General features: G+C 56.4%; 1 protein-coding gene across 1 annotated transcript in view; it reads right to left on the reverse strand.

Moving 5' to 3' along the window:
• The window catches only part of SPTBN5 (spectrin beta, non-erythrocytic 5), a 46,306-nt gene extending 25,374 nt beyond the window's left edge, over window positions 1–20,932 (reverse strand). The window contains exons 1-23 of the mRNA XM_045067711.1: window positions 20,791–20,932; window positions 20,353–20,520; window positions 17,622–17,738; window positions 15,798–15,955; window positions 15,041–15,269; window positions 13,468–14,105; window positions 12,091–12,229; window positions 11,760–11,992; window positions 11,366–11,522; window positions 10,786–11,280; window positions 10,141–10,341; window positions 9,325–9,477; window positions 6,421–6,551; window positions 5,958–6,197; window positions 5,359–5,646; window positions 3,932–4,172; window positions 3,622–3,761; window positions 3,373–3,472; window positions 2,472–2,642; window positions 1,801–1,956; window positions 1,140–1,354; window positions 563–740; window positions 139–339 (exon numbers count right to left, since the gene is read on the reverse strand). Of these exons, the coding sequence (XP_044923646.1) occupies window positions 139–339; window positions 563–740; window positions 1,140–1,354; window positions 1,801–1,956; window positions 2,472–2,642; window positions 3,373–3,472; window positions 3,622–3,761; window positions 3,932–4,172; window positions 5,359–5,646; window positions 5,958–6,197; window positions 6,421–6,551; window positions 9,325–9,477; window positions 10,141–10,341; window positions 10,786–11,280; window positions 11,366–11,522; window positions 11,760–11,992; window positions 12,091–12,229; window positions 13,468–14,105; window positions 15,041–15,269; window positions 15,798–15,955; window positions 17,622–17,738; window positions 20,353–20,520; window positions 20,791–20,901 (4,860 nt within the window). The 5' untranslated portion in view covers window positions 20,902–20,932. The remainder of the gene's footprint in view (window positions 1–138; window positions 340–562; window positions 741–1,139; window positions 1,355–1,800; window positions 1,957–2,471; window positions 2,643–3,372; window positions 3,473–3,621; window positions 3,762–3,931; window positions 4,173–5,358; window positions 5,647–5,957; window positions 6,198–6,420; window positions 6,552–9,324; window positions 9,478–10,140; window positions 10,342–10,785; window positions 11,281–11,365; window positions 11,523–11,759; window positions 11,993–12,090; window positions 12,230–13,467; window positions 14,106–15,040; window positions 15,270–15,797; window positions 15,956–17,621; window positions 17,739–20,352; window positions 20,521–20,790) is intronic.
• Window positions 20,933–22,855: the final 1,923 nt, after the last annotated feature.

Raw genomic sequence — 22,855 nt, forward strand, 5'->3', positions numbered from 1 at the left:
CTGTACAAAGGATTCTGTGCCTGTTGGGGACTTGCCAGCTTCTGGGCCGGGGTTCTGCCAACTGACCCGCCCCCCTGAGAGGCCCAGCTCTTGCAGACCTCCCTCACAGTGTGACCCCGGGGGCTCTCCGTGTCCCACCTGTTGGAGAGCCACAGCCTGCTGCAGGCACTGGGCCTGTGCCTCCCACGTCCGCTCCAGCTCAGCCCAGCGGCCCTCCAGCTTCTGGCATTGCTCCAGGACACGTGAGGCTTCGGGGTGCCCCGAGGCTGCGAGGCTCTGTCCAGAACCCAGCACGTGCTGTACCTGTCCCTGGTGGGCTCTCATCTCCGCCCCCAGCTCCTGCCACAGAATGGGATGGGGACTGCTGCCTCTGGGCTTCCCTTAGGCACCGGGCCCCTGCAACAGAGCTGTGCATGCGGCTCTAGGCCCCACTGGGGCAAAACCGGGCAGAGAATAACGGGGGGCAGAGACTTGGGAATAGGGACAACATGTTAGTGACAGAAGGCTTCTAAGATCTCAGAGTGGGAGGTCAGGGATCCTGGGAGGAACAGGGGGTGACTACCTCGTGCTTGTGGCAAAGTCTCTGGGCTCGGTTCAAGCACTGGGTGGAGCCGACTCTGGTCATGCGCTCAGCCACCCAAGTGAGCTCCAGGTTGCTCAGTTGGTAGAACTCATGCAGCTCCACTGAGGCCTGCAGCTGTAGGCGCCGGGCGGCCAAAGGTCCCTGCAGAGACTTGAACCTGGGTGAAGGCAGAAGACATGGTAGACAGTGGAAACAGTCGGTGGGACAGGGGGGAGGCCCTCAGGACTTCCCACAGTCCAGCGAGGGACCCATGAGGAACAAAGCAGAGGACAGGGGAGAGCCTCATCTGATGATGGTGAAGCAGCTGGAAAGGACCCAGGGCCAAACACTTCACCCAGATAACCTGCTTGACTTCAGATTGTGGGGTACTGAGGATGCCTAGAATTGGGGTCTCTGGCCTTCCTATCCCGGGAATGACCCTCCTCATAAGGGAAGGAGATTTGGACAAGTAGGTCATGTAGATGCCACTGCTGGCCTCACTGGGTAAACTGTCCTCATGTTCATGGGGTGGGAGGTAGCATAGAGTGGGGTGAAGATGGAACAAGCAGGTGGGTACCTCTGTAGGTATTTCTGGGTCTCCTCCACAATGGTCTGGGAAGTGAGCCCCTGGTGGGCCTGGGAGACGAGGGCAGCCATCTTGCTGGCCAGTGCCTGGCTCTCGCTTTCCAGTTGGCTGTGCCATTTCTGTAACTCCCGGCTCGAACCCAGGTCCTGCCCTGTTTCTGCGCTTTGCAGGCTCCTCTCTAGCTGCTTCATCTTCTCCTTGGCATCCTGGGGAGAGTGCAGGGTCCTGCATCAGGCTCTGTAGCACAGGTTTGCAAGTTTTTGGACTCCGAGACCATATTGCTTGCCGCTTACCAGATTCGCCGAGGACCTACTGAGGACCCCAGAGTCTCACCGTCCACCTCCCACCCGCCCCACGCCCCAGAGCCTCATGAACACTCCCATTCCCTCATGCTTCTTCCTCCATAGGTATCCCAGCTGTGCTGACTACACCCTGGGCACACAGGAGACAATTCTGAACTGTCAGAGCCAGGCCCCACTTGCCATCAGCCAGAGGCCTCTCAAGACGGCAGGACTCCCCAGGGCCCCTCCAGACTTAGCAGAATACCCCAGACTCCTCCCTGCCCCTGTCTGTCCTGCCTGTTCCCCTTCCCCATCCTGGCCCAGCAAAGCCTCAGTCTCCCTCCTGTGCCCTGGGTCTCTCTTCAGCAGACCTGCAGCAGCCCCAGAAGCTGTCTAGTCTGCTGGAGCCGGTCCCCCTGCCGGGCCAGCTTGTTCTTCAACTCTTCCCACTTGCTGCTCAGGCCCTGAAGGCTGGCCTGCACAGCTTCCCCGGCACAGTGCCCGTCGCTCAGCAGCCGTCTCCCCGCCTGGAGTAGACACAAAGATGGAGGGAATTGTGTCAAGTTGCTTTTCCACGAGGGGCCACAGCAGGCGGGACCCAGATGGCAGAGGTGGGGGGAGGGGTAGTCTGCTACAGGTTGTGTTCTCCAGGCTGCAAGGGCTCAAGAATTTCCTGTAGCCCCCCCGATCTGTAGGCAGCGCTAGGCGGGCTCTGGGCTGGTGCCCCCGAGGTGAGCAGGGTGAGCCCGCAGCAGACGGGAAGGCTTTGGTCAGGTGGAAGTGGCAGGTGCTAGAGCTGCCCTGAGAGCCGGGGGGTAGGGTGGGGATGGTGGGAAGACATGAAGGGAATGTTCTGGGCTGGTTTGGGCACCAAGACAGAGGGGTATCCAGCAGAGTGGAGGAGGAAGCTGGGGGATCCTAATTCTGAGGAGACTGAGATTGAGTCTTCCTTCGGCAAGTTTGTTCCATGAAAACAGGCCACCCAGCTGGGCTGGGGATTTGAAGAGGCATGAGCCCTGCACCCTCTGTCTAGCACCCCCACCTGCTGCAGGCCCTCCACGTGCCCAGAGGAGGCCAGCAGCTCACGCTTGGTAGCTTCATGCCATGCAGCTTGCTGCAGGATGTCGCTGGGCTTTCGGGAAGGCTCCTCTGCTGCCCTCAGCCCCTTCTCCTCTATCCACAGCACCAGACCTGCCACATCCTGCTGCCATTCCTGCCCAAGAACCAGGAGAAAATGGGTCTCATGAGCCAGGGGGAAGGGCTGATGCATGGACCTCTAGAAAGGGGGTCTCATGGACCCCCTGGGAAAGAGCAGGACACAGTGTGCAAGGTGGGGCCTGGGTTACTGCTCACAAGTGGGGACAGGAAAGCGGAGATGGGGAGGGAAATGTTCCCCTCACAGCAGGAGGAGGTCCGGGGAGGGACAGCCTGGGGTTCCCCAATGGTGTCCTGTGCCCAGGTAACAGGAGCCCTTGGTCAGTCCCCACCACTCAGGCCACCTCAGATCACATATGGCCATTTCTCTCTCCTAATAGGCTTATGCCACAGGAGGCCTGTGGACCGGCACAGCTCTGAGTCCCCATGGGGGCTGAACAAGTCTCTGACAGAGCCGAGGTCTGCAGTGGATGCCCATGGCCCAAGTGTGAGCCCAGAGTGTGGCCCAAAATGATGGGCAACGGGAGTCGCCAAATGAGGGAAGGCCAAGAGAGTTTATCAGGACTTTGTTCAGTCCTGCCTCAACAGTGTGGCCTCAGCCTGTAAAAATCAGAGCCGTAACACATGTCCCACAAGAGGGGCTATGCGGGTCCGTGGCAGAACAGAACATGTGGGAAGGTGCTTTGCAAACCATAAAGGGCTCTGCATTGTGCACGAGTGTTCACGCAGCAGGGGCCTCCTAGGCCCTCCTCCCGGGAGGCCTCGTCCACCTGGGCTGGCCGCCTCACCTGCAGCTGGAGGGAAGCCAGCAACCGCCTCCTCTTCTGCTCACTCCTTTCCTGGACCCTGGTCCACTGTGCCTGGACACTCTGCAGCTGTTCCTGGACCCTAGAGGCCAGGTGGAGTGGGGGAGGGCTCAGGGGTAGGGGACTCGGCTCAGGGCGTGCCCTGCTGCCACCTCGAGGCCCACACCCTCTCCCAGCCTCGGGGCAGCAGGCCATATAGGGTGTGCTCTGTGCCCATGGGCCTTGGCTCACTTGTGTGCAGCAGGGTGTTGGCTCAGGGCCAGCTTCTCACCACGTGCCCGCAGAGCCTCTGCTTGATGGCCAAGGATGCCCAGGAGCCACCCAAAGTCCCGGTGCTGCTGCAGCAGGCTCTGGACCTCCCCGACATCGTCCTTGGGGGGCAGAGGCCGGAGGTCATGCTTGGGATGATGGGGTCAGCACCATCTTGCCCACTGCTGGCTCCAGGGCCACCAGCAACCCCCACCCCATCCCCTGCCCATCTTCAAAGCTCCCCCCCAGTGATGGGGAAGCGCCCTGCAGCCCTGTATCCCTGGCCCCCTACCCCAAGCTTGTCCCGCTGCAGGAAGACCTCGTGTCTGGCACAGGTGGCAGTGAAACCATCGACATCTCCGCCAAACCTCTGCAGCTCCAGCCCCTCCTGCAGCCGCTGCCGTCTCTGCTCCCAGGCGGCCTGCAGGGCCGGGCCTTGCTGGCCCAGGAGGCTCAGAGCGCGGGCCACCTCCTGGGAGTCCGGGGAGTCCAAGATTGAAAGGGTCTGGCCCTGAGCCTCCAGCTGCTGCAGCCTGTCCAGAACGACAGGCGGAGTGTCAAACCCCATCTGCACCTCTCGCTGTCCCTTCCTCCCCTCTCCCTTGGTCACTCACTTTGGAGCTCTGATAAAGGGCTAACTGGCAGGGGGGACCTGAGGCTGGTTAGCCCCAGTGGCGTACTCGTCCCCTAGGACAGCTGTGCCCTAGCTCACTAGTGAGGCGCAGACCATAATGGGCCAGACACGCTGCTGAGGTCTCATGGCGGCCACGCTTCCTGCTGGTCACACACTTGCTCCAGGGCCCCATCCCACTGGCCATGCCCAGGCAAGTAGAAGAATCCCTCAAACTGCACCTCGGCCACCATATGGCCATGGACATGAGAAAGGGTGCCTCTCTCAGCCAGCTGAGCACATGGGTACACAGCTTGGGGACAGGTGACACCTTTGTGTGGATTCGGAAAAGGCTCTGCTTCCTCTGAGGTGAGGTAGCCTTAACCCATTAGTAGAGTCTGGAAACAGAGGACGGGATGGATTCGGTGCCCAACTCGGCTACCTTCAGGTCCTCCTGTGTGGTCACAGCCTGTCAACTGTGCGTGGTGACCCTGCCTGCCTGACAGACCTGGGCTGACATCCCCGAAAGACCGATGGTCTAGCCAGACTGGGGAGGAGCCATCTGACTATGGGAGCCTGTGGGGTCTGTGTCATCCAGAAGTGAGTACTCAAAGCAATCCATCAGGCTCACCTGGGTGGGGTATGGCTTATGGCCAAATCTGCATTTGACAGAACCTTCCGGGAAGCTAAGATTCTGCCCTGTATTCCACCTCACCCCACCCCCAGAAGTACACAGGATACCTGACCAGTTCTTGGTTACATCCCCCTCCTTTTTTTTTTTTTTTTTTAAAGATTTATTTATTTGACAGACAGAGATTACAAGTAGGCAGAGAAGCAGGCAGAGAGAGGGGGAAGCAGGCTCCCTGCTGAGCAAAGAGCCTGGTGTGGGGCTCAATCCCAGAACCCTGGGATCATGACCTGAGGTAAAGGCAGAGGCTTTAACCCACTGAGCCATCCAGGCGCCCCTATATCCCCCTCCTTAAAACCTGCTCCAAGCACCTGCTGGATTCTAGCTTGGCCTACTCCCCTGGGTGACACCCAGTTTCCTGCCTCTCACTTTCTGGTGGCCTGTCCCCTGAAGGCTATCCTGTCTGCCCTCCCCTCCTGACCTCTCCTGTTGCAGCTGTATCTCCACCTGCAGGTCTGTGTGCTCCATCAGCAGCTGCTGGGCTGAGGCCACATCCACCACCTTCTCCTCCCTGCGCAGCTGAGCCCAGATGCCTTCCACCCACAGCAGCAGCTGCTGGCTCTCCTGCAGGAAGCTCTGCCGCGCCCTCGCTTCAGCCCAGGCCCTGGCCTGTCGGGCCACCTGCTGCTGTCCCCGTTCCAGCAGCTCCCACAGTGGCTCCACCTGTTCTTGCAGGGATCGGCTCTCTGGGGGGCCCAGCTCCTCAGCCCTGGGAGATGGGGTCCACCGCCTTGTTAGGACCCTGCCCTGGAGTCCTGGTGTCCAGGCTCGGATTCCCCAGGAGAAGGGGTGGGGATCCCTCATTCCCATTTCCTCCCTTGCCCCAGGGGCAGCAAGCCTATGTGGCCCGCCCTTTCTCCATGGGCATTTCCTTGTACCCTTCCCCCACCTGTGTCCCTGTCCTTCAGGCAGCACATCCTGCCCATCCTCCACTTTCTGTCCCATTCCTCATTCCCGCAACCCTGCTCAGTCCTCCCCTGCCTCCCAGGGCCCTGTCCCCATGCCAAGCCCAGGCTGTACTTCATGGCTGTCCTTTGCAGGTAATGGATTCTCCTCTCCAGCGTTAACATCTTCTGCTGGGCCAGCTGCAGGGTGCAGTGGCTGTCCGTGGATTGCCCCAGCTGTAGGATTTCCAGCTGGACAATCAGGTCTTGCAGTTGGACCTGTGTGGATCCACACTCGTGCAGAAAAGTGCACACATCTGCGGTGTGTGCCAGTTGTGTTTCCTTCTCTTTCTTCAGGGCTTCCATCTGCCCCCACCTGACCAGAGGGAACAGGGATGTCTCCATCACAGGGACATCCCCATCCATCCCAGGACCTTGGCTGGGGGCTCACACAATGGCTGCTAACAGGCTGGCCATTCCCACACCCTCTCCTCCCTGACGCACACAGTGTTTCCTCCTGGCATCCTGGGAGGTAGATAAGCAGGCTCCACAGGCCTGGGGAACTGGATCCAGCCCGTCCTGCACTCCCTCATTCTTACCTCTGGCTCAATTCCTCCTGCTGTTGCTGAATTCTGGGGATACCTTCAGGATATCTCTGCTTCAGCTGTTCTGCATTGCTGCTGACCTCAGCCCAGTAGCCCCTTCCCACAGCCAGGGTAGTGAGGAAGTTCTAGGGAAAGGAAGACCAGGCCTTGAGGGTTTTTTCCTCTTCTCACAGCTGCCCTCAAGACTACAAATTACCTCAGACATGCTCTGCTGCCTAGGTGTTTGAACTGCTTCCCTCTCAAAGGACTGGGATTTCTGTCCTTAAAGGGCTGGAGGGCTTTTTAAGAATTCAAAGCCAGAGGGTGCCTCGGTGGCTCAGTGGGTTAAGCCTCTGCCTTCAGCTCAGGTCATGATCCCAGGGTCCTGGGATCTAGCCCTGAATCAGGCTCTCTGCTCAGCAGGGAGCCTGCTTCCCCCCACCCCCACCTCTCTGCCTACTTGTAATCTGTCAAATGAATAAATAAATAAATCTTAAAAAAAAATTCAAAGCTGGGTATCCAAACTAGAAAGAAGTAAAACTGTCACTATTTGCAGATGACCATGTATTACATACAGAAACCATAAAGACCTCACTGACAAATTGTTACAACAAATGAATTCAGCAACAGTACAGGGCACAGAATCAATCTACAGGGATAGCTGGCACTTCTGTATACTAATAATGAACTGTCAGAGAAATTTAAAAAAAAGCTCACTTATAATTACATTAAAAATAAAGTACCTAGAATAAATTTAACATAAGAGATGAAAGACCTACACACTGAAAACTGACTCTGATGAAAGAAATTAAAAAAAAAAAACAAACCCACAAATAAATGGGAAGATATAACATGTTCATGGATTGGACGAGTTAATATTGTTAAAATGTCCATACTACTCAAAGCAAGCTACAAATTCAATATAATACATATCAATTCTAACATCATTTTTCACAGAACTAGAACCATCCTAAAATTTGTATGGAAACACAAAAGACTACATAGCTACAACAATGTTGAGAAAGAACCAAGTCAGAGGCATCATGCTCCCTGATTTCAAACTATACAGTTTACTATAATAAACTATAGTAATTATTTATAATAATCAAATAGCATGGTCTTGGCATAAAAACAGACATATAGATCAGTGGAGCAGAAGAGAGATCCCCAAAATAAACCCATGCACATAGGGTCAATTAATTTATGAAAAAGGAGCCAAGGATATACAATTGGGAAAAAAGATAGTCTCTTCAATAGTGCTGGGAAAACCGGACAGCCACATGCCAAATATGAAACTAGACCCTTACCTTACACCATAAACAACAAATTCAAAATGTTCAACACCAAGAGCCAATAATCTTCTTTCTCCAAAGAAGACATACAGATAGCCAACAGACATAGGGAAAGATGCTCAACATCACTAATCTTCAGGGAGATGCAAATCAAAACCACAACCAGAGATCACTAGAGAATGGCTGTTCTGGAAAAAACTAGAAAGAAGTGCTGGTGAGAATGTGGAGAAGGGGAAGAAAGGAAACCCTTGTGCACAATTGGTGGGAATGTAAATTGGTGCAGCAACTATGGAAAAGAACCCAGAGGTTCCTCAAAAAATGAAAAACAGACCTACCTTATGGTCTAGCAACTCTGCTTCTGGCGTTTATCCAAAGAAAATGAAAACACTAACTTGAAAAGATATCTGCACCCTCATGCCCGTAGCAGCATTACGGGCAATAGCCAAGATATAGAAGCCGCCCCACTGTCCACTAATGGATGGACAAAGAAAATATGGGGTATATATATATATATATATATATATATATATATCTACTGCATCCAAAAGAATTAAATATTTCTTTCATACCATAGAAAAAGAATGAAGTCTTGCTACTTGGGACAATGGGAGGGACCATGAGGGCATTCGGCTAAGTGAAGTAAGTCAGAGAGAGACAAATACTGTATGATCTTACTTGTATGGGGGTATCTAAAAGCACAAAGCAAAACAAGACAGACACAGAGAACAGATTGGTAGCTGCCAGAGATAGGGAGCTGGGGGTGGATGACATGGGTAATGGCTCAATTCCTCCTGCTGTTGCTGAATTCTGGGAATACCTTCAGGATATCTCTGCTTCAGCTGTTCTGCATTGCTGCTGACCTCAGCCCAGTAGCCCATTCCCACAGCCAGGGTAGTGAGGAAGTTCTAGCCAACTTCTAGCTATAAAATAAGTCATGGGGATGGAATGTCTAGCATGGGGACTACAGTTAATCACACTATGTTGCATATTTGAAAGTTGCCAAGAGAGCACATCTTGAAAGTTCTCATCCTAAGGGATGCCTGGGTGGCTCAGTTGGTTAAACATCTGCCTTCAGTTCAGGTCCTGATTCCAGGGTCCTGGGATCGAGTCTCACATCAGGTTCCCTGCTCAGCGGGGAGCCTGCTTTTCCCCCTGCCTGCCAACTCCCCTTGCTTGTGTTCTGACAAATGCTAAAAAAATCTTTAAAAAAAAGTTCTCATCCCAAGAAAAAAATGTATGTAACTATGTGTGGTGATGGCTGTTAACCAAACTTATTGTAAAATGTACACGTATATTGAGTCCTTATGGTAATATAGAACATTATGTGTTGATATTAACTAGACTTACAGTGGTGATCATTTCACAATACCTGCAACTATCCTACCATTATATAGCATCCTTGAAACTACCGTAATGTCACATGTCATTTATGCTCGATAAAAAAACTCCAAAGCCAGACCCCTTGCTCTTCCTTCCCAGAGAGGACTAGAGTGAACATGGATCAGTCAGGCACAGGAGCGAATAATGGAGAGGCAGGAACGGGCAGGGAGGAAGAAGGATGGGGAATAAGGAGAGTGGCAGGGCCAAGCAGCTGAGACCCGCCCCCCCCAGCCTTGGTGAGCAGTACCTCATATGTGAGCTGAGTGACCTCCAAGTTGTGGGCCTGGGGCTGCAGGGCTTGGAGCAGTGCTGTCTGCTTCTCCAGCCAGGACCGCAGCTCCCCACAGAAGCCATGGAAGCCCCACAGGGCTATTGCCTCCTCCAAGTGCGCCCTGTGGTGCTGAGGAGAGGCCGGCCCAGGGATTGTGGTGAGGGTCAACTTCCCATGGGGCCCTCAGAGTGGTCCTGTCACCCCAATTCCCCACTGGTGGGCACAAAGCCCTCTGTCAGAGGACTATGGAAGGGAGCTGACAAGAGCTCAGCATCAGGTCAAGGACCCTGGCAGAGTGTGCCCTTTTGATCTAGCCCTTGGCTCTCTGGTAGGGCCCTACTTCTGGGGGACCTGGCTCTGCCTAGCTTGGTCCACCTCCCTTCCAGGCTCTCCTCCTGCTGCCTACCACTCCCGGCTTCACTGCTGGGCTCCAGACTCTCTGGCCTTTACTCCTCCTGGGCCTCCTTCCTGCCTTGGCTTAGGTCCTGCCTAGGCCATTGTGTCCCTGTCTCTGCTGTAGCACCCCCCTCGCCTTTACCTGCTCTTAGCCTTTCCTTGTTCCTAGTCTCAGCCCAAGTATTCTTCCCTCAGGGATGCCCTCCCTGTCTGCCAGCCTGACCTGGGCTCCTATCACATCCACAGCTGTCTACTGACTTCTCATCTCCTCTGCCAGCACATAAGCTGTTTGCAGCCAGGATGCATGTCCAATAAGGGCTCTGTCCCTGGGCTCCCAGCTCAGGGTCCAGTAGAGAGTAAGGGCTCCATGAACATATTCTAGAACAAGAATGTTACCTTTGCCAGGGCCCGCAGGCCCTCATAGTCTCGGCTCAGGCAGTCCTGTGTCTGGAGTATGGTGTTAGGGTCAAAGATGGCGTCAGGCTCAGCCGAGAGGGCCATCTTCCGGGTGCCTGGGGGGCTGGAGTAGCAGGAGACCTCGCTCCAGGTCCCCAGGTAGCTCAGGGCTTTCTTCGGAGAGCTCAGGGCAGACACCACCTGTGCTGATAAGACAGAGGGCAGCACATCCACTGGGGCTCCCCTAAGCACAGAAGGCTCCAAATGGTGCACCTAGAGGTTGTCCCTGGGGTGGTAAAAATGAAGAGGGGGCATTCCAGCAGGAACCTGGTTAATGCCTGGAAACTGGTGGGCAAAATGAGCAAAGCCAGATGCACTGGATGACCTCCCTGGATGGGCAGACGGGATGCCACGCACTGGGCTGGGCAGGAGGCAGGATGTTGCCGCGGAGGGGTGCCCCGTCCCCCGCACCACCCCCTCCGCCCCCACAAGCCCAGGGGAAGCCCAGGCTTCCTGGTCCACGGCCACAAAAGCCCTCCCATCTCCATCTTCTGTGTGGTCACGGGAGACAGGGGCCTCGCTGAGATCACGCGTGCATTTGGAGCCGGAGGCCCGTAGTTCTGGGGCCCTGCCAGCCCCACGCACCGTGAGGGACACCTGCGCTGCGGCCGCGCGTGCCTGCTCATCCAGCTGCCGCAGTTCGGCCCCGAAGGCCTGAACCGCACGCTCCAGCCGCCGGTGGTGCAGCAGCAGGGCCTCGGTGGCCTCCGGGTCCGGTCCGCAGGGGGCGCTCTCCAGGGCCGACTGCTGTTCCCGCAGCCAAGAGGCCGCCTCTGCCGCGTCGGCCAGGTACTGCGGGGGGTGGGGGGGGGGAGGGCAGGCTGTGCACTGGACGCCCCGCACACACCCGCCGCCGCTCGCCGCCCACCGTACCGCTACCTGCCGGGCTAGCAGAGCCGCCTGCAGCCTCGCCCCCCGCCTGGCCGCCCCGGCCCGGAGCCACTGCCACGTGCCCTGCAGTGCCTTGGCCCTCTTGCGGGGATCTGGCCGCGTGGGGGGCCCGCGGGCACTCAGGTCGCATCCCCTCCGCACGAGATCAGTGCACACGTTCTGGTGGTGGCGCAGCTCGGCTTCCAGGGCCTGGCGGGGTGCAGAGTAGGGATCTGGGTGAAGGGAAGAAGGGGGTCGCAAGGTGGGGACTGGCAGGGTGGCAGGCGGAGGGTACCTTGTGTTTCTGCAGGGCTGCTCTGATCTGGCTGAGGTCCGGGCCCAGGGCCCCATCATCCTCCAGCAGCCGCCCACGTTCCTTCAACCAGGCTTCCTCCTCCTCGCAGTGGTGCAGGAATTCCGCCAGCTGCAGGCTCTGCTCCAGCAAGGCCCGCCTGAGGGAAGGCAGGGGCCCCAAAGGGATTGGGGAGGGCTCCCCACCAGATTCAGACACTTCCCCTGAGACAAGAGTTTTCTTGTTCTGGATGACTCAGCAGGGGACCCAGAAGACTTGGGGGCGAGGGACAATGTGGAGAAAGTTGCCAAGTCAGCAGTATTTTTTAACATGGGCAGGAGGTTACTGGGTTATATGAAGATTCTGCAGTAGGTAGAAGAGTGGGATGAGCTCTTACCGGGCTTTGACCAGAGACACCAGGCTCCAGTGGAACTGGGCCAGTGACTGGGCCTTGGCCTGCAGCACCTCCGCACCAGTGCCCAGGGAGGAGTCCAGTTCCATGGTCTGAAGGGCAAGATGGCGCACATGGGCTCCGTGGGCGGACACCTGGGCCTCCAGCAGGTCATGCTTCTGCAGTAGCTCCATGGTCTCTGCCAGCAGCTGCCCACAGGCTGTGGAGCTAGCCAGCACCTGGCCGGGGGTGGACAAGTGAACATTGCAGCCCCATAGTGCTGGTTCACCTGCTTTTTGGCCTGGGGGAGGGGGATGCTGGCTGGTACAGGGCCCACCTGGAGCTCCTTGAGCTGATTGGAGGCACTCTCCACCTCATGCAGCAAGCCCAGCATAGCCTGCAGGTCTGCCATCTGCTTCTTCTGCCCTTGGAGACGTTCAAGAAGTCGCTCCCAGCGCCCAGTGATCTCCAGTTGCCTGCAGTACATGAGAATAAGGGTGGTCTTTACTGGGCTGCTATGGGGAAGCCACCTTGGGGGCTATAGCTGGTGGGGGACTTGGTTGTTAGGGAGGAGCCTCAGCCTGGAGGCTGGGGCCTTGGAGCATCCTAGCCTGGGGTGATTGGGCCATCATATTCTTGCTTCTCAGACACAGAGAGAGAAGTCAGAGGAAGGGTCTGTGAGGTTCAGGTCTTCAGGGCCCCCAATCCTTCTTTCCAGGCCCCATCTCAGATGATAGACAGCAACTCCAGCCTTCTAAGTGCCTGTGCTAAAATCTGGAGAACTCACTTTCTCACACCCCACATCTGGTCTGTCTGCAAGTCCCTCTGGGTTCAAAATATTTCTAGAATCCCACCATTTCTCATGGCCTCTGTTACTTCTCTCTGGCCTCTGTTACTTCTCTCTGGCCTAGATTATTGTGCAGCCTCCTATGTGGTCTGCTTCTGCTTCTTCCATCTGTCCCCGACATGGCCTCCAAAGTGATCACTGTAGAAGAGGAGTTGGACTGTGGCACTCCTTAGCTCAGGCTCTCCCACGACTCATTCCCCTCTGAGTCTTTAGGGCACTCTAGAGAACCCAGCATGCTATCTGGCTCCAGCCTTTGGCCCTGTCCTTCTGGGACCTCAGCTGCTGCCGGTCCCTTCGGTCAGCACTGGCCTCTGTGCTATCTTTTACAGGCACTGCACAAGCCATTCCTGCTGCCTGGGAGAGTCTGTCCCATCTGTATGGCTGCCCCCTCACTCCTCAGTGGTCTTTGCTCAAAAGTGAACCTCCTCTGACTGCCCAGTCTACCTTCCTCTCCCTCTGTTGGCACCTTGTAATCTCCTATGCTTTATCTCTATTTTTTATCTATCTATCTATCTATCTATCTAGTTTGTTTTCCTTAGATGTGTGTAAGCTCTGGGAAGGGAGGGATTATTGTGTGTCTTCTTCACTACTAAATCCCCAGCACTAGTCTAGTGCTCGGGAAATAGTAGATGCTCAATAAATGTTTAGTGAGTGAATTAATAAGAAGTATGTAGAAAGGGTGATGGTTTACCAAAAGGGGTCCATTACAGATGCTGGAACTTCAGGCATTGGTGGGAGTTTGGGCTTCCCAAGGGGAGCCCTTACCATATTACACCCCTATGGCCAGGAATGGGCACACGTAAAGATAAGGGTATGATAGGAAGGCCTTACCCTGTTTTGAGGATAGTTTCCGTGCCCTGGGCTCACCTGCAGGCCACCTCCTCCCAGCCAGGGTGCTGCTGCTGCTGGAGGACATCTGTAATCTCGGCCAGGGCCTGGAAGCGCCCCTCTTGGGGCAGGATGCTGGCCTCCAGCATGCCTAGTCTCTGGGCAGCTACTTCCACTGTGGCCAGGCTGGCTGGTGGGGAGGCAGCTGCAGCCCGGTCCAGCATGTGCTCTGTGTCCATCAGGAAGCTCTCCCTAAGGGCAGCCTTGTGCTGGAAGTGCCGGACCAGGATTTCCAACCGCTCGAGTTGCAGGATTCTCTGCAGCAGGGCCTGGCTCCGGGAGGCCTCTGCCCGCTCCAGGCATGTCCAGAGCTGGGACAGCTCTGCCAGGCCCAGGCCCTCGGGAGGCAGGAAGGGCTTGCGGTTCTGGGCCCGAAACGCAGTCTGTAGCCGGAAGAGCAGGGCCTCTATGGCCCCTCGCTGCTGCAGCCGTGGTGGCTTCTCCTGGGTGCGGAAGTGGGCAAAGGCGACCAGGAGCTGGCGCATGGCCGGTAGGGAGTTTGGGAAATCGTGCACCTCCAGCTGTGCCTGCTTCTCCGCAATCCAGCCTAGCAGATCGCCCACCAGCTGCTTGTACTGGGTCTGCAGCTCCTCTGTCTCCTGGAGCTGAAGCAGGATCTGGAGGAGGCAAGGGCACAGGGCAGCACTGGGGCACAGGCCCTGGGCTGAAGGTACTCCCCCTTTGGCTGCTGAGTTGACCACCAGGGTTCCTAGGGTGGGTGGCAGCTTCTTTCCCCAAGCTGAGGTTGCATGAAAGTGGGGTTCCTCCCAGCCCCCAGAGAAGCAGGTCTGCCTGAATTGCACACTTAGACCCAGAAGCGTGGGGCCCCCATCCTGGCTTCCTCCATCTTATTTTACCCCATTTGGTCTCATGTCCGGGAGTCCCGTTCTTTTTCTGAGCCATCTCTCTCTTCCCTGAGGCCCCCACATCCCTAAAGCAGCTCAGAACCCTTGGCCTCAATCGTCTCCCTCATGCCCAATTGAGACACCAACCCTAAGAACAGCCTTCCCAGACCTCTGCACCTGCCACTATGCCTGGAGAGGAAGAGAGCTCCCCAAAACTGGGACTGAGCTCAGCAGAGCTGCTTCTGTGGCTGTCCTTACAGAGTCCGGCTCTCTGAGCCTTTCTATCCCATTAGGAGCTTAACAGCCTAAGAGCAGGGGGAGGGGGAGGGCTGGAGGCAATGGAACTCACCTGGCTTTCCCTGTGCGCCAGACCCCGCGCTGGGCACTGTGCCTAACACCCTTCAAAACTCACGGCAGCCTTCTATGACCCCAGGCATTATTGTTGCCGTTTGGCAACAGGGAGAAAAGTTTTTTTTTTTTAAGATTTTATTTATTTATTTGAGAGAGAGAGACAGTGAGAGAGAGCATGAGCGAGGAGAAGGTCAGAGAGAGAAGCAGACTCCCCATGGAGCTGGCAGCCCGATGTGGGATTCGATCCTGGGACTCCGGGATCATGACCTGAGCCGAAGGCAGTCGTCCAACCAACTGAGCCACCCAGGCGTCCCAACCCCACCTCTCCTTGATGCCACCTTTGCTTTGTCACCAACCTTAGCAAGTCTCCTCTGGACCGTCTGCTCCTGGTGCAGGCGGGAGAAGTGATGGTAGTAGAGAGAGATGTAGGTCATGATGGAGCGTTCATCAGGCTGGAGGGCTGCCACGTCCTCGGGGTCCAGCAGCTGAGCAATGCCCAGTTCCTGCTCAGCCACTCGGAAAGCCAGGGCAAGGTTGTGCAGTGGATGCTCCGGACGCAGGGAACAGTAGTCAAGCAGGTCTGGCCTGGACAGAGAGCAGGCAGAGCTCCTCACCAGAGTCACTTATTGCTTGGGTCTAGGGAACTTGTTAAAAAGGCCAACCAGCTCCTGTCGGCTGTTTACACCTTACCATACATTAGTTTCTCTTGTTGGTAATCTGAGCTGGTCATGAAGGAATCGGGCTCTTGGGGTGGGGGCATGTTAATTTCCCTCAGGGACCAGGCTTCTGGGAAGGGGGAGAAGCTCCCGGTTTTTCCCGGCCACTTGCCGGGAAAAGGACTGAGAATAGAGTCAGGGACACAGAAAGTGGAGAAGGGCAAGGGTCAAAGCAAACCGGGCCAACTCCCCCAGGATTTCCTAAGAACAGGGGAGGGCCAAGGCTATCAGCCTGCTCTACGTCCGTTCCGTTTGTGGGGTGCATGGGCCCCAGGGATGTGGGAGATGGGCAGGTTTGGGACCCAAGCCCATTGTGGGTGTTCGGCTTAGTGCTGGGGGCCTCCAGGGGGAAGGCTGAGAGGCTGAGAGCGCCGGGTCTGCTCTCCCTTAGGCATACCTGTGTGCGTGGATGAGGGCCCCGAAGCCGAGCCCGTCACTCCAGCTGCGGGAGAAGTCGGTAATGTTGACATTGGCATAGCAGGCCGTCTTCCTCTGGCACCAGACCAGCAGAGCTTCCTTGGCAGACAGCAGCGCAGCGCTGGCCCCAAACTCCTCCTGGCAGGGTGGGACAGCGGGTCACCATGCAGGAACTCTGGGAAGGCAGCGGGACCTGGGAGCCTCGGAAGAGGCGAGCTGGGCCTGCTTGTGATCCTTCTCTGTCCCCAACGAGGGGGCAGGTGCAGATGGCTCTCTCTTTCACTGATTTCATTTGTGGTGGGCGGGGACTGGGGCTGAGGGAGAAAGATCATCCTTCCAAAGTGGAGTGCCTGAACACTGTCCCATTGAGCAGCTGGTTTTGAGTCCCCGCTGGTGACCACAACAGCGGGAGCTGTCATTTCTCCAGCCCTTCTCATGGGCGGGGGGCACTGGGCTAACAATGGGCCCCACGAAATTGAGGCTGGGATTTGGCAGACTGGCTCCTGGTCCCCGTGGGCTGTCTGCCAGCCAGGCACAGGGCCGTGACTTTCCAACCTCTCATGGCCCCACGAGGGGGACACTATTACTATTTCCATTCTAGGGATGACACAAGGAGGAGCAGAGGGGCAAGGAGAAGGCTGCCCAGCATCCCTCCACCAATAGGCTTGCCAGTCCTGTAATGGCTGACAGCCTGCCTCTGACGGGTGAGCGCCCCCTGTCCGCCACCTCGATGCCTCACAGGGCTGCTGAGGGCAGAGTAGGCAGGCAAGGATATCTTCCTCTGGTTTTGAACCCCTGTCGCCCTTGATGTTTCTCTTACTGAGAGTTTCCTTTACTCTGTTGCTCTTGGTTCCACTTGCCTGCACCCCTGCCTTGCTATCTCTCTTCCCCTCAGTGCTTCTCTCCCCCTCCTTCTTCCTGTCTCCTGCCCCCCACCTCCCCGCCACGTCCAGCCTCCATTTTTGGTCCCTGTCCTGCCCTCAGTGGGACTCTTCTTCTACCCACTCCCTCCCTCACCCTCACTGCCCCAAAGGCCCCTCTCCTTCTTCCTCTCCAACTCTAACTGGGTTTGAGGCCAGTTAGAAATTCACCCATCCAATCATTCATCGCATAGGTGCGAGACCCTGGGGACACATCCAGGCAAAGCTCCTGCTGTCCTGGGGCTCACAGTCACAGTCAAGGGTCCTCCTGGATTTGGGCCAGATCTATGGCTTCTTTTCATTAGGGTCTCATTTTCTAGGTTGGCTTTTATATCCTAGTGGAATTAAGTGTTAGGTGGAGTTTTGGATACCACCAAACTGTGAAAACTGATAAATATAAGGACTTTATGTTTTTACTCTTTTCAATTTGGTTGTGGGAGAACAAGCGGAGGACAGAGGACAATCTCTTTGATGTTCAGGATACTGGGGATTTGGAAACTTCTGGGGCTGGGACTCCCTCCACGTGTTTAATTTCCTCCAGCAGCACATTAGATGTGTAATAGGAGTTAGAGGGCTTTAGTGCCAAGTAGGGAACAACCAGTCGGGGTGAAAGGCGGGCACTGGGCAGTTTCCTAAACTGCTCACTTGTGAATGGCTTGTCCCAGATCAGGATGGAAGTTCATGGATCTAGTTGTTATTTCAGGATATTATAGTCTCTCTGACATTCTCAATTCTTTGCCCGTTGTTGAAGAGTTTATATTCACTGTGTGGACACCAGGGTCTGTTGTGGGGCTCCTAAGAGTCAGGAGGAACTGCTCTGTCCCCAGGGGCCAGAGGTGAGGCCAGGGCTGGGCTGGGTGGTGCAGGTGGTAGCTGGGACATACCCTGTCCAGGGAGATGTGGGAGATCTGGAAACGCAGAATGATGACCCAGATGAGTCCCAGGATGAGGGTCTGGTCTCCATCCACGATGTTCTCTGGCCCAATGAGAGGTATTGGCACCTGCAGGCACAGCTAGCTGGGTTCAGCTGTGAAGCCCATGTACCAGAGAAGACTGAGTACCCAAAAGCTGGGGGGGGGGGTCTGCTGCCAGATGGGAGGGTCCATCCTGTCCCAGGAGGTCCCCAAGGAAGGAAGACGCAGGGCACAATGCCACACAGGTGAAGACTTTTTAAATGGTTGCTGTTTTGGACTCAAGTCCTTCTCAGCAAAACCCCAGCCTGGTGAAATGGGCTGGACCCCCAGGGTGGGGGACCTCCCTATATGTGGGGTACAGGTAAATGGGAGCCGAGATCAGTGGTTCTGCCATAAGGGTTGGAAATAAAAGCTCATCATAGTCAATATATGGGCTCAAGAGACAACAGCAACTGTCGGCCTCTGCCTCTCAGGGCATATGGGGGTGCTTGGGAGCACTTCAATCTCAGCCCTCTTCCTCAGTGGTCCATCTCCTGGTAAAAAGGCAGATTCCCGAGCTCCACCCAATCAGACTCTTGTGGGCCAGGGCCCAGGATTTGCATTTGGACAAACTCCTCAGGTGGTTTTCCTGGGCACTAAAGTTGAAAACCTGCTGCCCTAGATCTTGCCTGCATGGACAGGGAAGAGGAATGAATGAGGGGAGAAAGGAACAGAGTAAACATCAAAGCCTCATGGGACCTGGGCCCCTTCACCCTCTGGCTCTGTCTTCCTCTCCTGGACCACAGCGCTCCAAGGCCTGTGGGATTCTGGCTGTTCCTTAGGGTTTTAGGCACAGGCCTTGGGGCCTTCGTACTGGCTGTCCCTGCTATCTAAAAATATTGTCCCCAATAGCCACATGGCTACTTCCCTCCCTTCTTCTAAGTCTTTACCAAATACCACTTTTTCAAGCGTGTTTTCAATAGCCACCTTATGTCAAATAGAAGCCCAGGGACTATTCCTCCTCCTTAAACACATGTGCTCAAGCCCCTGACTCTGCTTGGGTGGGGATCTTGGTTTTCTCTTATGTCTCTTTCTCTTTTTCTCTTCCTAGCAGAGTGGCTGGCAAATAGTGGTAATGGATACAGATGCACTGAATGGGGCAGAAGAGGGGAGGCTCTCTGTAAGACCTGGCGGGAAGCTGGCTTCAGCCAACCACCTGCCTAGTAGAGGGGCTGCATCCCTGGGTATCACGTGGGGTCCAGCTGGTGCTCAGCCTTCCTCTCCTGGCACACCTGAGCCCTTTGGTATTCATCTCAGCTTGGAGCCGGAGCAGCTGGGGGGTGGGGTGTCGGAGTCTGCTCTTACCAGCTTGTGAAGTCTGATCTTCCCACCTTGTGCTTAGTGATATCACACTGGTAGCTTGGAATCAGCCGTAGCAATGCCAGGGAAATTAGCAAATGCTACGAATGACCCTCTGCGCGGAGAGCTGGTTGTTAAACATTTACCAGCATCCACTGAGCTGAGTTCACGTCAACTGTCTTCCCTGAAACCGTGGGCCCCTTGCAGCCAGGTCTGGGCTTTGATGACCGTGGTCCTGGAGCCTGGCATGGAGTGCCCAGCAAATGACACGGTCTCCAGAAGCGAGTGAATCCCACGTTCTGCTCATGAACCCTGTTTTGGGGCGGCAGTATGTGGAGTGGAGACAAGGCTGTCACCTTCATAGACTATGTATCAGTGACAAGCTGTGCTCAAGGGGAGCTGCAGAGCCTCTGACAAGGGCCACGGGGTGCCCACTCTACCCAACTATCCGGAGGGAAGGTGGCTGGCTCACAGGCTATGGTCCCTGAGACCAAAAAGAGCCTGGGATCCTGTGGCTGTCAGTTTTCTGCTCCTCCCTAGGCTTGGGGACAGCAGTGCCCCCATCCCTAGCTTTGGCTTCTAAATGCCCCGGCCTCTCTCAGGCATGCCAGGCTCCCAGGGGGCCGTGACCTTCACCCTGGACGTAAGTGACAGGCACACACACTCAAGTTCAGCCCAGCCAGTTCCAGCTCAGAGATTTTGCAGGCTCTAGGAACAGCTACCTCATGGGTTCCGGACCTGAGGCCAGGAGCCCTGTGGGCTTCCCCAATCCTGGCTGTCAGTATACAGGACCCTTGCCTAGCCCCCGATGCTGGCCATGAGGGTCCTTCCATGGCCATGGAGTTTTGCCTCCTTTTAATGACTATTTCTTTGGCTGGGCTCTTTCTTTCAGGAGACTGTGGCTCCCTCCTGCTTGCTGCGGCCCCTGCCAGCTAACTGATCCAGCTTCTCCAAAGCAGACCTGTACCTCTTGCCTCTGCCGCTTGGCTCAGTGTCCAGGGCTCTGCTCCTCTCAGCCTGCCTCCCACAGCCCCGCATCTGGGCTCTGCCGGCCCATGGACCATGGGTCTTGGCTGGTAAATTATTTCCTTATATAGGAAAGGAGAAAGTTAAGGATCCCACAATTCTCTCACTGCAGGCAGAGGTGGGTTTCAGTCTCGCCCATACCATGACAGCTGTCCCCACTCCAGCCAGTCTGGTGCTCTCCAAGCTGAGAGTGCTGTTCAAGGAAGGGCTTGACTTTCTGGACCTCTGTATCCCAGCCACCATGCCTAGATTCAGGCTCCAGATCCTCTGCTCTGCCCTGACCAGCCCAGGAAAGATGATCTAGGAGCCCAGCTGATCCCCTCTCCCCAGCCCCCACCTTGGCCTTGAGGAAAGCCAGAGCTCGGCTGCTGTTCTCCAGGAAGTGCGCCCGCATACGGCCCCGGCTGGGGGGTGGTAGGGACTCCCCTGAGATGATTTCCAGCAGCCGAAGTAGGTGGGTGCCATCAGCCAGCTCTGTGTACAAGTTCTGGATCTTGATAGCCACCTGGAAGGGGCGGGGGGGGGGGGGGAGGCACAGGGTCAGCCTTCCCCAGCTGCCCGGCCTATCCCTAGTCCCTGGGAGGTGCAGCCCAGAGCAGCTTCCTTGGTTTCAGGTGGGCTTTAGAGTCAACAGAATTGGCTTCAGCTGGGCTCTGGGGTCTGGGATTCGAAGTCTCAGCCAGATGACCTCCTGGCCGGCCCCCGGAGTCCACTGGCCAGGGAGCAGGGCGGGAACAGTAGAGGCGGGCTGCCGGGCATGCCCCGATGCACTCACCCGGCCGTGCTGGAAGATGTTGTTGATCCAATTAGTGAAAGTCTTCTCCTGCATCCGCTTGTGCTGCGCCTGCAGCTTGCGAATGTGGCTTGTCTCATATGCGGAGTCCATGGCGGGACTGGGACAGCTGCCCTGCGGCTCTGGACGGGACTGTGGGGCCGACCAGCTGGCAGGCCTGCAGCCCTTTAGGGATGAGAGGTCACTGGATATTTCTCTAAGCCAGAGATGTTGAGGGGCAGGGAGGTTGGGGAAGGAGTGTGACGGTTCCCACATTTGGAGGGGCGGTTTGTGGTTTAGGGCCCAGCCAGGTAAAGTTCTGGAGCTCCTGGCTGGTGCCCTGCGCTTGAATGCCTCAGAGCCCTTTCCCCTACCCGCCCCACTTTCCAGATTCCTTGGGGCACGGGAACTAGCTGCTGTTCCTCAGCATGAAAAGGGCAGGCAGGGTAGGGGGAAACAAGAAACTCACCTTGGCGATGTCTGTGCCTGGAAGGGACCCTACTGGACAGATGGAAACGGCAGATAGCAGGGGCTGCGTGGGGAGGGAGAGAACCACAGGAGAGGCCAAGACTGGAGCTGGGACCACGCCCTGGCCCTCCTCTTGAGCCCTGGGGCAGGGGTGACGCCACACAGCAGGCTTTGTCCTCCCACCTGCCAAAGGGTGGGGCCTGGACTGGGAGGGGGTGGCTCCGGAATGCTGCAGCCTGTGGTCCCAGGAGGGCCTCCTTCATCCTCCCCCACGCCCCAACCTCGGATGCTCCCAGTGTCAGGTGGGGGTCCTGGCTGCCAAGTCACAGAGGCCTATGGGAGCACCCCGAGCTGGCTCTGGGTGGGAGTGCCATGGGGCTGCTGTTGTCCAGGTAAATAGCACCAACATAGCAGAGCCCCTGGTCAGAAGCTTCTGCACCCACTTCCCAGTCTGGGACTGCCCTTTGGCACCCCTGCAGGGCTTCTTTATGAGCACCCACAAGGGTGGGGATGGGAGGGAGCACACTGGCGCGCCCGTCCTGTCCAGGGGAATGCCACCATAGAGGGAGAGGAGTCCTAGGACTTGGGGCTCCGGCCAGGGCCCAATTGTGGCTGCCCCCTCACACCCAGGGGCCACTTTCTGAAGGGGACTCTCCCTGGGAAGGGGTAACTTGGAGACGCAAAGGATGTGGGAATGATAGAGTCTCCTTCAAAGCCAGGGACAGAGTGTTCACTTTTAGGGGTTTTATCTGGGTCTTGTGGCTCAGGGCAGGGGCTATAGAGGGAGCCCACAGGCAACTCTCCCTCCCTCTCTCCCTGAGCAATTTATTTTTTTGAAAGATTTTATTTATTTATTTGACAGACAGAGATAACAAGTAATCAGAGAGGCAGGCAGAGAGAGAGGAAGGGAAGCAGGCTCCCTGCTGAGCAGAGAGCTGGATTCAGGGCTTGATCCCAGGACCCTGGGATCATGACCCGAGCCAAAGGCAGAGGTTTTAACCCACTGAACCACGCAGGTGCCCCTCTCCCTGAGCAATCTTGAACTGCAGGCTAGAGAGGGTTCTCATTTGGGTGGCTTCACAAAATATTCTGGCTAACTTCAGGGTCATAGTCACTGGTCTGGGGTGGGTGTCTGTGGGTTCACCCAGCAGCCCCGGAGACTCCGAGAGGAGATGCCATACTCCTCAGGCGGGTGTCCCGGGCAGCCAAGGCTGGTGAGAGGAACAGCGGCCACAGCCTGCCCTCCAGAGCTGGGCAGGACAGAGAGCACTCTGGAACCCTGGGGCTGTGGCTGGGAATGAGGGCATGGTGCTCCCAGGATGGCAATAGCTCCCCTCATCTGAGAGAAGTTTCCTCCCGTTGCCCTCTCCCTATGAGGTCCCTCCTGCCATTGGCTTCCCGACATCAGAGTGAGCCCAAGCTTCCTCCTCGTTCACAGCCCCAGATCCAATCAGTCCTCAATGGCAGCTGCTCCATGCTCCCCAGAACCCCTCGATCTACCCTCCTACTCTGCTTACACTGTCCCTGCACGGCCCCATCAGCATTCCCCCACTTGACATCTTGCCCACACATCAGCCTATGCACAGTTCCCTAGTTTACC

The sequence above is a fragment of the Mustela putorius genome, unplaced genomic scaffold (genome assembly GCF_011764305.1).
Source record: "Mustela putorius furo isolate JIRA1106 unplaced genomic scaffold, ASM1176430v1.1 tig00003898_pilon_pilon_pilon, whole genome shotgun sequence".
NCBI classification, from domain to species: domain Eukaryota; kingdom Metazoa; phylum Chordata; class Mammalia; order Carnivora; family Mustelidae; genus Mustela; species Mustela putorius.